Source organism: Mandrillus leucophaeus, unplaced genomic scaffold, assembly GCF_000951045.1.
Source record: "Mandrillus leucophaeus isolate KB7577 unplaced genomic scaffold, Mleu.le_1.0 Scaffold897, whole genome shotgun sequence".
NCBI lineage: Eukaryota > Metazoa > Chordata > Mammalia > Primates > Cercopithecidae > Mandrillus > Mandrillus leucophaeus.
The window spans coordinates 366,455-380,816 of NW_012109774.1; the positions used below are offsets into that span (position 1 = coordinate 366,455).

At 32.3% G+C, this 14,362-nt stretch overlaps 1 protein-coding gene across 3 annotated transcripts in view; it reads left to right on the forward strand.

Annotated features, from left to right (window-relative positions):
• Positions 1-14,362, forward strand: part of KLHL1 (kelch-like family member 1) — a 478,878-nt gene that overhangs the window by 151,438 nt on the left and 313,078 nt on the right. For 2 of the 3 annotated variants that reach the window (XM_011969520.1, XM_011969521.1), the window contains one exon: positions 3,707-3,889. The exons of the other annotated variant lie outside the window; for it this stretch is intronic. In XM_011969520.1, the coding sequence (XP_011824910.1) occupies positions 3,707-3,889 (183 nt within the window). The remainder of the gene's footprint in view (positions 1-3,706; positions 3,890-14,362) is intronic. 3 annotated transcript variants of the gene reach the window in all.

Below are 14,362 nucleotides of genomic sequence, written 5' to 3' on the forward strand. Positions count from 1 at the left end.
ACCCCCACCACCCCAGGGTCTCACCAAGCTCTATTTCTTTCTTTTCTATTTCTTTCTGTTCTATTTATGTCACTCTTTGCTTTAATAGTACACCCACCACAACTTGGACAACTAAAGACAAAGTAAATTAAATAATTTTCTTAATAATTTTTCCTAGATTATGAAATCTTAATCAGGTATATAAATTTCTGCCCAGACTGGGCACGGTGGCTCACGCCTATAATCCCAGCACTTTGGGAGGCCGAGGTGGGCAGATTACCTGAGGTCGGGAGTTTGAGACCAGCCTGACAAACGTAGTGAAATCCCGTCTCTACTAAAAATACAAAAATGAGCTGGGCTTGGTGGTAGGCGCCTGTAATCCCAGCTACTCAGGAGGCTGAGGCAGGAGAATCGCTTGAACCTAGGAGGCAGAGGTTGCAGTGAGCCAACATCGCGCCACTGCACTCCAGTCCGGGCGACAGAGTGATTTTGTCTCAAAAAAAAAAAAAAAAGTTTTTAACAAGAATATTTCATTTAACCTGTGGTTAATTAATATAAGGACTTACATAGAACTTTTATCTCAAATCCTATTTAAGTTAATCTGGAGCCATTCTTTAGAGGTGTTTCTCATATCTTGAATTTTAAACCCTTATCATGCAGTCTAAGTACCTGACCAGAAGCATCAGGGTTTCCTTTTGGAGCAGTTTTGGTCTATTTGGCAGCCTTCAAATCCTGACTTAATTATCCTTTGTACTTGAGAGTCAGTAATATGGTCATTTTAAAACTTAAAATGCACTCTGCAATGCATATTGTGACTTTTCTATTCAATGTGTTAACATGTGGAAGAATTCTGCTATTCTTGCTACACGTGCATGAGCCTGAATTCTTAAAATATGCTGAGAAGTGGCCATATTCTGGGGTTGTAATTTGCAAACTTGTGAAAGGCAAACATATGGTTCAGCGAAATTTGTATTAATTTCAAATATTTAAAGGAGAGCTTGTAAAGTCTAATGAAAATAACCATATTGTGTGGATAAATACTGCAGATAACAGAGAAAACACGTAATAACAGTGGATTTAGAATTTAGTAAGCCTTTCCGTCATTTTTTTGAATTTTCTATGTGCACAAACGCATCTTCTGGAAATAATATCAATTACGTATTTTCTTATTCAAAAATAATGGGTTGATTATTTTGTTGTTTACATTTTACTGGTAAGGCTCTCCAAATTTTTTTATTTTGCATAGCTGTGGTTCTGAATCTCAAGAGGAAGAGGTTCAATAAAATATAATGTTTTCCAAATAAGTATATTATGTGGTTCTATATGATTAAAACGTGTTTAAGTCCAGTTTCGCTGGAATCTCTTTCCTGACGTATCTAATAAATTTTCGAAAATTCTTGGCTGCTATTTCTTCAGATAGCTTTTGTCCCATCATCTCTCCCCCCTACTTTTAAGATTACAAAATATATTAATTACATGAATATTATAATTTTACTTTGTTTTGTTTTCTATTTTTTAATCTAAATAACTTAGTTTGAGTATTTTCTATTAATTTCTTTTTCTTTTTCTTTTTTCTTTTTTTCTTTTTTTGAGACGGAGTCTCGCTCTGTCGCCCAGGCTGGAGCTCAGTGGCCGGATCTCAGCTCACTGCAAGCTCCGCCTCCCGGGTTCACGCCATTCTCCTGCCTCAGCCTCCCGAGTAGCTGGGACTACAGGCGCCCGCCACCGCGCCCGTCTAGTTTTTTGTATTTTTTTGTATTTTTTTTTAGTAGAGACGGGGTTTCACCATGTTAGCCAGCATGGTCTCGATCTCCTGACCTCGTGATCCGCCCGTCTCGGCCTCCCAAAGTTCTGGGATTACAGGCTTGAGTCACTGCGCCCGGCCTAATTTATTTTTCGTATCGTCGGGGTTTTTTTTGTTTTTTATCTACCAGTTAATTTTGCGTATCAGAATCTTTTTTTATTTTATTTTATTTTTTATTTTTTTATTTTTTTTATTTTTTTTTAAATTTATTTATTATTATTATACTTTAAGTTGTAGGGTACATGTGCATAACGTGCAGGTTTGTTACATATGTATACTTGTGCCATGTTGCTGTGCTGCACCCATCAACTCGTCATCTTAAGTTATTGTATTGCCTTATTTTTTCCATTTGATTTTTTTCATATGACTTGAAATTATCCAGCTTATTATCTGTATTAAAAGATTAATGAAAGTTATTTTTATGTCTATTAAGTAATAATTGTGATCCATATATTCGAACGTATCTGTAGCACCTGGGAGAATGTTTCTGTTGTCCGTTTTTCTTAATGTGTCCAGTTTTTCTTAACGTGTCAAGTTTCTCTACAGACCTACTATTTTTTTCCTTTAATGACAGGCATTATATATAAGAAATCACGGAATCCATATAAGAATGTCTTTTTCTAAATAAAAACTATATTGTTTGCTGGTACTTCAATTAAAAGTTCAGCTTAATGAAATCAGAGATTTTCACTGATACGACTCTAGGTTTCAGTCTTTGTATTATCCTCCGAAGAACTGCTTAGCTGCCACATTATGTTGAGCTCCTTGGACTCTCACCCTATGTGGTTAATAACTAGTAAATACCTTGAGAGGGAAAGAATACAAAGGGAATAACTTTTAGATGGATGACTCTAATGAATTTATCTGTATTTCAGGATCTTGGTTTTCTAAGTCCTGATTGCCTCAGTAGATCCTATGGAATGCAAATAATTATTTTGATATTGTATGTAACTTTTTTGTGGTTTTCTTGGAGAAGGATTTAGTCAGCTGCAAATTACTACATTGCAATTGGAACCAGAATTCTCCATCTTACTTTCTAAGATATTTATCACGAAGAAAGCAATTTTAGTATTAATTTTATGAACCTAATTAATATTTAATTTTAGGTTATTTAAGGAATTGTCATCAGAACACTAGATTGGGTCTGCTAGGCTTTGTCACGTGTCTATCATGTAACTTGAATATTGAGTCTTCCCTATGGTGCAGTATGGCATTTATTAAAGTTTTTTCTTTTTTTTGAAACAGTCTATGCCATTAATACATGAAGTGACAAAACTCAAGTATCATGGACTTTTCAAAATCATAAAGTTTATTAAAATAGTTATTATTGATTCGTTATTCTAAGTACTGAGCTAATACATTCTATTTTTTTGTTTAATAGTGGTGTACAGAACGTGGAACTCAATAATTCATTTACAAATTTAAGTGTCAGTATTATTTGCAAACCAGGTTTCATATTTTTTCATGATAAAAATCACCTATTTCTGCAAAGCAACATTTACTATGACATCTCAATAATCCTAACTATTTAGAATAGTATAATTATCTTCCTCAATATCAAATGAATGAAATTAGCATTTCATTGCTAATTAATTTTAGAATAGGTATGTAAATAATTTACTATTTCTGTGATATTTCAGGTTTACTAATAATGTCCTAATCAATACAGACAACATATTTTTAAACCTTTTTTTAAACAAGAAAAAAGAACTTTTCCATTTATTTATCATTTCCTAGAGCAAATCACTTAACCCACAATAGATTATTTGGACTTTTGTTTATTGAACTTGTATTAAAATATAAAAATAAACACAGATATATTAGTTTTCTTAAGAAAATGATAACAACCTGTATGTTATTCTAGATAATTGGCTCTATATAAATCCCTTTATTATTTTGTGTGTGTGTGTGTGTGGTTTATAGGCTGTCATCAACTGGCCACTCAATGACACCTCAAAGTGATTTGGACTCCAGTAGCTCTGAAGAATTCTATCAAGCTGTTCATCATGCTGAGCAAACCTTCAGAAAGATGGAAAGTTATTTGAAGCAGCAACAACTTTGTGATGTTATCCTGATTGTTGGGAACCGAAAGATACCTGCACATAGGTACAGTAGTCTGCCTCTACTGGAAACATGCATTCACATGTTTAAAAGTGACAGACTGGCTTGCAGATTGCAAAGTATTATATGATTATGGAAATAAGGATTCACATTTTTAAGAGATGTTCTTGTTGTCGTTTGTTTTGTCTATACTTGTTTTTTTCGTATTTTTCTCCTGCGGAAAAGTTGAAATGCTATTTTAGGTAATAATTTTTTGAAAAACAAAACAATTATAAAGTGTTTAAAACTAAAACTACTTGTAACTAGGGCTGATAGCTATGGAGGAAAAATGTTATTATCTGGGACTGTGGGATTCAAAATCATACTAATTTTAGGCACACTAATTTGGGAATTGTGCCTAAAATCTGAAATGAAGTATGCTATTCCATCAGAAACTAAAGAAAGATTATCTTAGTTATATATTTATATCAACTAATAAATTAAGGTATTTCCTATTGACATTTTCATTTAATATTTATTTAAAATTAAATTGTTTCATACTGATATTATTTTTAAAGCCATAACACATTTGAAACCTAATAATTCTATGCATTAAAATGAATCCAGAAAAACATGGCTGTATATCTACCGTGATAGAAATATTGCAATATGGATGTTGAATTTAAGTCGGTGTCTTGAAATACATAGGGAAGGACATTTGACACAATAACTACTGTAGGTGATTTAGAGTCCAATCTGTCAGTTATCTATTTAAAGCATTTTGATAATATATTATTGATTTTATGTTTCAAATATAACTGCGAAGTTGAGTTACCATTTGCAAGAGAATTCACAAATAGTCATTATTATTAAGATAATTATTCATTGTCATAATATGTGTGGCAAAACCACAAATTATCCTGAGCTAGCATCTAAATAGCATCTAGATAATAATTCAATTATATTCTTCAGAGTAAGAGCTATTCTTGAGAGTGTAATTAAATTTACTTCACTTAACTTATAAATTAAATCATATTGTATGTATTTTTTGAGAAGACAGGAGGTGTCAGTCAACTCAAAAATATATTAACACATCAGATGTTCATTAATTTTTTTAAAAGAAAAGTGTTTCCTATAATTTCTACAATCTTGTAGTCTTTTATTGGTCTTAATTCAATATTTTCTTTTTCATTTGAAACATTTTTATCCAATCTGGTGAGCAATTATTCTATATTCATAATATTCTACATTGTTTTCTTTATTACTCTTTATATACATTAGTTATTTCCTAAATAGTTTATTTAGTTATGCAAATTGTTTACAATATTCTTATTGGATGAGAAATCAATATTCTTGTTTTATATTATTCTAAAACATTTGAGCAATGTATTACTTTTACATGTATTATTCTGAACATATAAATATTTAATAATTTAATATATTTAAAATATATTAAACTAAATACATTATTATGGATCATTGATGTGTTTCTTAAGTATGATACAAAAAATTAGTTTTTAAAAATAGTTATGGCTAACTCAATTCAAATAAAGTTTTATCTTTACACTGTTAAGTGATAAATTTAGGCACATTACTATTTTAAAGAGTTTATTTGAGCAAACAGCAACTCATAATCAGGTAGCACGAGAGCACAAGCTGTTCAGGGTCCCAGCTAAAGAAGACCAGAGGAAAGTTTTCATAAGACACTTGTGGAAACAAGACAAATAAAATATTTGATTGGTTAAAGCAGGGCAAGAGCTTAGTTAGAGGTTGGTTGGTGGTTTCTGATTGGTTAAATTACTCTGAGTTGGTTTTTGCTTGGTTTAGGTAGAAAATAAAAACCTGGAGATGTCTCAGCCTAATGACCTCTCAATTAATTTTTTAACACTATAGTTTAAAACTTTAGTACTAATTATTTTACAAGTAATGTACATCTTAGAATTCTAAGTTAAACAAATATTACTAAATATAAATAAATATTGTGTGACACTTGAAAAGAACAAGCATTGTTGTGAATCATTGCAGGTATTTGATACCACTTTATTGATACTTTTGCCTGATGAAACAGTTGTGATTAATGCACAGCTAGCTCTTGACTTAAAATGAATAATCATTAGTAATAAACTAATACATTTTAACACTCTTATTATATTTTGGTTAGTACAACTAAATATTGTCTTTAAGCAAAATGTATCTGGTATTGGAATCATTACCACTAAAAATTGTGTGGCTATTATAATAATTTCAAATAATATAAAAATAAATAACTTTTTATGAAGATTTATAGCTCTTTCAGTAAAAGCATTGCTAGCTAATGTTATTGACACTCGCTCAGTATTCATTCATAATTATATATGTTTAACTTATATTAATAATATTATCTTTCCAAACTGTCAAATTTTGGTTTTAGTTAACATATTACCCTCATTGAAGGAATCTACACAAAATCATTTATTTATGTGCTGGTTATGTTGTATATGTTTTTAACTTGATATTGGTCACAATTATCAATCATTTTATGAGAGGTCATGTTTATGTAATAGTTTTGTTTACTGTTAGGCATATTTTTAAGTAGGTAAGGTCTGAAAAGCTAATAATATTTCAGATAACACATCGATATATTTTTGCATGAAAAATAATTAAAATTCTGAATTTCTTTGTGCTTTAGGCCTTGAAGGAAATCTAAGATGAATATAACTTTCTCACAAATAGCCCAAGATAATTGATCAGCAACAAGTAAACCAAAATATTTGAATGCAAATCATTGAATTTCAAACATGAAAAATATATTATAGGTAGGCTACCTTTAATCTGAGGTTTAGATGAGGAAAATTAGGCTGACATAGTCAATATTAACAATTGGATATTTGAATTTTCAATGATAGGAAAATTAGGAGGTGTTCACGGCCTTGTCTGATATAATGTACAGATATGAAGTGAAATATGATTGAGCTTGTGAAAGTTTTCTTTCCCCTTAGCCATTATTAAGAATAAGAGCATTTTGCAGACATAAAGGGGGAAATCTTATGTAACTAACATACTTACTCTTGAGTTGGAAATAATGTTATTTATTATTTTATATTCATCAAAACTGTGTGGAATAATATATGTCAAAAACTTAACAAATTTTATTCCTGTGAGGTAGGGCTCATAAGTAGGAAAGGACGTGTGGCTAACTTTTTTCTGAAATGTATAAACATATGTATTATTTAAATTTTTACAGCAAGCATGCAATACGTTCATGATCAACCAAAAGCTTAAAGGAAGAACAAAATAATATTTGATAGATAGAAAAGTATCCTATTCTACAGAACAAAAACCTTGGCATTTAAAAATGTGTTATATTCTTTTTTCACTGTTGTGCATATTTGACAATAAATTTAGTTATTTCAAGAAAGTATTTATTATTTTAATGTTCTTTATAGTGCACTAGTATGTAGACAGATGAAGCTAAAGTGACAACTGAAATGATGCATTTAGCAGCACTTAAACCACAATTAAATACATTAAAAAGAAATTACTTACATAAACTACATATATTAATACTCAGGCGTAGGCAAATAATATTGCTTCTCTGTGTTGATGGAAATTTCATTTATATAGATTATCTTTAATAGAAGAGGAAAAACATTTCTTTAATTTTACTAAATCATCCATCCCTAAATCTCTCACTCAGTTTGATAGTTTAAAATAGCTCTGTAGCAACTTCAGAAAAAAATAATTATGAAGCTGAAAAACTTTTGTTTTCTTGATCACTTGGATATCACTTTAATGTTTTGCTTATGTCTATAGTAGATTGTCAGCAGTCCATGAAGCATTTTTCTTTGCACTAATTAAAACAAACAATTATCAAACATAACTCTAGCATTGGCCTATGCCTTGTTGGTGATGCATAATGATTATAAAACATAATGCTTTTCCTTGTAGAGCTTTCAATATACTTGAGGAGTTAAAGATAAACCATAAGATAATTAAATAAATTATTATAGTTGCAGATAACTGCAAGGTAGAATATATGGTTCTAATTCCAAGTTCAAGATATAGTCAAATAAGGAAATGAGCAGCATATGATAGAGTATTATGAAAGTTTTTCAGAGAAATTGAGTGTGAGGTAAGCCTATTGGAAAAGACATGGCATACTATTTTAGGTATCAATAATACTGTGGAAAAAATAGAGAACTAAAAAGTTTCTGTTTGCAAAAATTTCAAGGATAATGACTTGGTGGAAATAGAGTTTGTATTGGAAATAACTGGGAAATTAAACCATAAAAATAGGACAAATATGATTATGATAGACCTTAAGAGCCAGGAGATAAGTTTTGTACTCAAAACTATGTTTAATTAGAAGTAATGTAGGTTCTTGAGGAGAGGAATTACATAACTGAGCCAACGATGATGATGATAGTTAACACTCACTGTGTTGATTATGTTCCAGGCCTTGTTTAAAGTGGTTTGCATTTACAAATCATAAGTAGAAAGCTGAAACTGGATCCTTTCCTTACTCCTTATACGAAAATTAATTCAAGATGGATTAGAGACTTAAATGTTAGACCTAAAACCATAAAAACCCTAGAAGAAAACCTAGGTAGTACCATTCAGGACATAGGCATGGACAAAGACTTCATGTCTAAAACACCAAAAGCAACAGCAGCAGAAGCCAAAATTGACAAATGGGATCTAATTTAACTAAAGAGCTTCTGCACAGCAAAAGAAACTACCATCAGAGTGAACAGGCAACCTACAGAATGGGAGAAAATTTTTGCAATCTACTCATCTGACAAAGGGCTAATATCCAGAACCTACAAAGAACTCAAACAAATTTACAAGAAAAAAACAAACAACCCCATCGAAAAGTGGGCAAAGGATATGAACAGACATTTCTCAAAAGAAGACATTCATACAGCCAACAGACACATGAAAAAATGCTCATTATCACTGGCCATCAGAGAAACGCAAATCAAAACCACAATGAGATACCATCTCACACCAGTTAGAATGGCAATCATTAAAAAGTCAGGAAACAACAGGTGCTGGAGAGGATGTGGAGAAATAGGAACACTTTCACACTGTTGGTGGGATTGTAAACTAGTTCAACCATTATGGAAAACAGTATGGCGATTCCTCAAGGATCTAGAACTTGATGTACCATATGACCCAGCCATCCCATTACTGGGTATATACCCAAAGGATTATAAATTATGCTGCTATAAAGACACATGCACACGTATGTTTATTGCAGCACTATTCACAATAGCAAAGACTTGGAATCAACCCAAATGTCCATCAGTGACAGATTGGATTAAGAAAATGTGGCACATATACACCATGGAATACTATGCAGCCATCAAAAAGGATGAGTTTGTGTCCTTTGTAGGGACATGAATGCAGCTGGAAACCATCATTCTCAGCAAACTATCACAAGAACAGAAAACCAAACACCGCATGTTCTCACTCATAGGTGGGAAGTGAACAATGAGATCACTTGGACTCAGGAAGGGGAACATCACACACTGGGGCCTATCATGGGAAGGGGGGAGGGGGGAGGGATTGCATTGGGAGTTATACCTGATGTAAATGACGAGTTGATGGGTGCAGCACACCAACATGGCACAAGTATACATATGAAACAAACCTGCACGTTATGCACATGTACCCTACAACTTAAAGTATAATAATAATAAATTAATTAAAAAAAAAACAACAGAAAATTCTTACTTTCTCACTTTTATCTATAATACGGAAAATGGAGGCATGGAAAACATTTAGAATGTACCCAAGTTATTCACTCAATAATTGGTGAAATTAGAACTCAAACCCAGGCAATCTGGGCACTGAAATAATGACTTTAACAACCACAATAGACTGACTATCATAATTTAGAAAGGTAGTTTTGAAATATGGTATGGTTTTAGAAAATGTGTAAAAGACAGGAACGGCAGAAACTAATAATCTGAGAAACTGTTTTGGTTAATCCAGGCATGAAAGGAAGACTATATGAACATAAGGTATGAGCTGAGCAGTATTTTGAAGGATGCTGTCGTAAGCCAGGTTCCCTCATAACAGAGCCTGAGCCTGGAATTCAAGTCTTCATGACTGATTTAAAAGCTGACCTCAGAAGAAACAGAAGCAGGATAGGGCAGAGGAAGGAAAAAATCAAGGATGAAGATTTGCTTCATCTTTATCTCTCCGGAAGCTCTGCATATGACTTCCTGCAGAATGAGTCACACCCCAAAGCAAGAATTTATCCTTATTCTTAGTCAGTGCTTTAAGATCTACCCACAGCTTGAGAGTCAGGAGAGGTGGTGGCAGTTGAAGGATAAAGTGTGAGAAGCAGGAACACATAGACTCCCAAGGAATAAGGAGCTCCTATTAGGTTAAGTTCAGTTCTTGAAAAAAAGGAGCATCTTGGTGCTTTTAGGTACTAACATCACTGCCCTGGGGACATGGGCAGGCCTCATAAAGAGGGCAAGAACACATTCAAACAGAAAGATGGATTTTACATCATATTTGATATAGGAAATAAAGTAGAAAGAAACATAGTGGTAATTTCATAATTTTGACTCTCAAAGTTCATAAATTCGATTCTGGAAGTGCACCAATTAGAAATAGGGAAGTATAAAGGAAGGAAATATCAGTGGGAAATCTTTGAGTTTAATTTAGTTATAATGAAATGCTCCTGGGATATGTGATGAGCAGTTCTACAGGCATTTGAGATACAAGGTTAGGTTTAAAACCACCGTAAAAATGATGATTAAGGCAATGCTCAAGAATGATTCTGAAACAGTGAGCGTCAAGGCAAAATGTAGAGGTCTGAATAAAGCCTACGGCAGTGACAGGGTTAAAGAGTAGAACCAAGAAGAAAAGTCAGTGAATCAGAGGTAAGCTGAGATAAGAAGTCTGCACAGCTTTCGCTAAAAAATAGATTTAAAAAAGGAATGGGAGGTTAACAATATCAAACACCATAATAAATTGAAGTGGAACTTACAAAAGGTTAATAGATTTGGAAGGAAATAAATTTGTAGTGATCTCAATAAGAGATTTTCTAGTGTGGTTGCATGCATGTACTTCTTTATGTATGTTTTACTCCTGCTTCTCTGGCATTACTAGAACTAGATATGTACATATAAAAATATTAATTTATGTTATGCATTAAATCCCTCTTCTAAAATTTAATTCATATCTTATGTCACCAAATCTAAATGCAGTATAAACTTTTCTGCAGGTTTTTTTTTTTTTTTTTTTTTACTGAGTTAGTAGGATTTAGTATATTGTAGTTGACCGAGAAGGTATTATGTAATTATTTAAAATTGAATAATAGAGGTTATAATATTTTGCTCTATAGAGATGTGGCATTGCTGCAACTATAGACATTGTATGTGTAAGATTAAGCTGGTTAAATTTATGTTGATATATTTCTTATGTGTAGGAAATATATTTATCTTCTAGTTTATGATCGTTTGTTTGTATCATACAATGATTTAATTAATGCTTTTGATAAAACTGACCATCTGACACTAATTTATCTAATTGGTAAGTAATAAATATTTGAAGATATCTGTGTCTTAATCATTTTTTCAAATTCTGATATTATAAAGAGTTGACATTTTAGTTACTAACTGCCTGAAATAAATGCACAGGGAACTGAGAACTTTAAATATGTCTAACATTAATCCTCAGCATTAATATTAATAAAATATTTAAAACCACGAATCTTATAAGTTATTTCTTAAATGCATAAATTAGATAGTTAAGTCATGTTTTCCAATTAAAAGAATGTATTTTGTGTTCAAGTTAAATTATAACATGCCCTTCCGCTTCTCTTGTATATAAGATAAAATATATAGCGATAAAACTTCAAAATAAATAAATGAAAAAAAAAGGCTCCTGAAAAGTTTTAGATAATAATTTCCTGTGTTGATCTAACTTCCTTTCTTTTCTCTATAGTGTTCTTAGGAAAAACAAGCATTCACATTTTACTGCGGTTTTGCTCATACGTGTAAGCATCACTATAATTCTTTTGACATATTCCCAACTGTTTTGAGCACTTGTTTACTCTCTGCAACAAAAGGTATTCCAGGCTGATTTTATGCTTACTTTGCTCCACTCTGCAGTCTGTTCTTTTTCTAAGGAGTCGTTGACAGACATGCACACATACATACATATGCACAAACACAAATAAAATTCATATATTTTATGTTTAAAACAATTTATATTAATACCTTCAATTTCAATCCATAATACCTTCAATTTCATAGGTTTGATTTTTTTAAGTCTTCTGCCTTTCCATACAGGAACATCTTGAAGGTATTGCAGGTTGGATTCTAGACTACCATAATGAAGTGAATATCACAATTAAGCAAGTCACCTATATATACACATATTATATATATAATATATATTATATATTATATGTTTGTTTATAAATATATATGTTTTTAACAAATATATCAGTTCTGTTTACATGATACTGTAGGTCTAATAAGTGTGCAATAGCATTACATCATCATGTATGTATGTGTACATACAGTCATTTAAAAACTGCTTTCTTGCTAAAAAATACTAACAATCATCTGAGCCTTTCTGGGAATGTTAATCTTTTTGCTAGTGATGGGTCTTAACTCCCTGTTGATGACTGCTGATTGATCAGGGTGGTGGTTGCAGAAGGTTGGGGTATCTGTGGCGATTTTTAAAATAGGACAATAATGAAATATGTTGCAACAATTGATTCTCCTTTATTTTATATATATATATGTATATGTATATATATGTGTATGTGTGTATGTGTGTGTGTATATGTATGTGTACATATAGCATGGGTTGCTGTTTGATAGCATTCTATCCATGGTAATCAATTTTCTCTTCAACCCTACTGCTGCTCTGTCAATTAAGTTTGTGTAATATTCATTTTTTTTCTTTTTTTTTTGATTCAGCGTCTTGCTTTGTGGCCCTAGGCTGGGGCACAGTGGTGTGATCTTGGCTCACTACAATCTCCATTTCCCGGGTTCAAGCGATTCTCATGCTTCAGCCACCTGAGTAGCTGGGATTAGAGGCACATGCCACCACGCCCATCTAATTTTTGTATTTTTAGTAGAGACAGCATTTTCCCATCTTGACCAGGCTGGTCTTGAACTCCTGGCCTCAAGTGATCCACCAGCCACCTCCCAAAAAGTTTAGATTACAGGCATGAGCCACAATGCCCCACTAGTTTGTGTAATATTCTAAATCCTTTCTTGTCATTTCAATGTTCTTCACAGAATTTTCACCAGGAGTAGACACCATCTCAAGAATCACTTTCTTTGCTCATCCATTAGAAGCAACTCTTCATCCATTCAAATTTGATCATGACATTGCAGCACATCAGTTACATCTTCAGACTCCACTTCTAGTTCTAGTTCTTTGGCTAGAGGTTACTTCTAGTAAGGTTACTTCCTCCACTGATGTGTTAAACCCTTCAAAGTCATACTTGAGGGTTGGAATCTTCTCTTTTTCCAAACTAGTTGATATTTTTACTTCCTCCTATGACTTATGAATGTACTTAATTGTATGTAGGACAGTGAAATTTTCCAGAAAGTTTTAAATTTACTTGCCAGATGCTTCAACTGAATTACTATTTACAGCATCTAGAGACTTATTTTTCAAAGAACTAAAAATAAAACTACCATTCAATTCAGCAGTCCAACTACTGAGTGTCTACCCAAAGGAAACAAAATCAATATATCGAAAAAAACCTGGTATATTAATTAAACCTCTATTCACAATATCAACTATGTGTAATCAACCTAACTGTTCATCAATGGATGAGTGGATAAATAAAATGTGATATAGATACATATGGAATACTATTCAGCCATTAAAAAAGTGAAATCATGTCATTCATGGTCACATTGATGGACTTAGAGGTCATTTTCTTAACTGAAACAAGCCAGGCACAGAAAGACAAATGTCATATGTGCTTACTGATAAGTAGTTGCTAAAAACTGTGATTACATGGACATAGAGAGTTGAATAATAGATAATGGAGATCCAGAAGAGTGAGGAGGTGGGAAGGAGAAGGAAGATGAAAAAATGGTTAATGGGTACAATGTACATTGTTTAGAAGATGGATACCCTAAAATCCCTGTCTTGACCATTACACGATCTATACATGTAACAAAATTGCATGTGTATGCAAAAATCTGTACAAATAAAAAGGAAAAACAAAAGAAATGAAATATACTTTTTAAAAATAATATGATTTGAAAGTCAAAATTGTTTCATATTGAGCTGCACAGTGGATATGTTAGCAGGTCTAAAGACAACATTTATCTCCTTGTACATCTCTGTCAGAGCTCTTGAGCAACCAGGCACATTGTCAATGAGCAGTAAATCTCAACTGTGGGCTTAAAATCCCCAGTAAGCCATTCTGCAAACAGATGTGCTGTCGTCCGGGCTTTATTGTTCCATTTCTAAAACACTGGCAGAGTAGATGTAGTGTAATTCTTTTTTTTTTTTTTTTTTTATTATACTTTAAGTTCTAGGGTACATGTGGATAACGTGCAG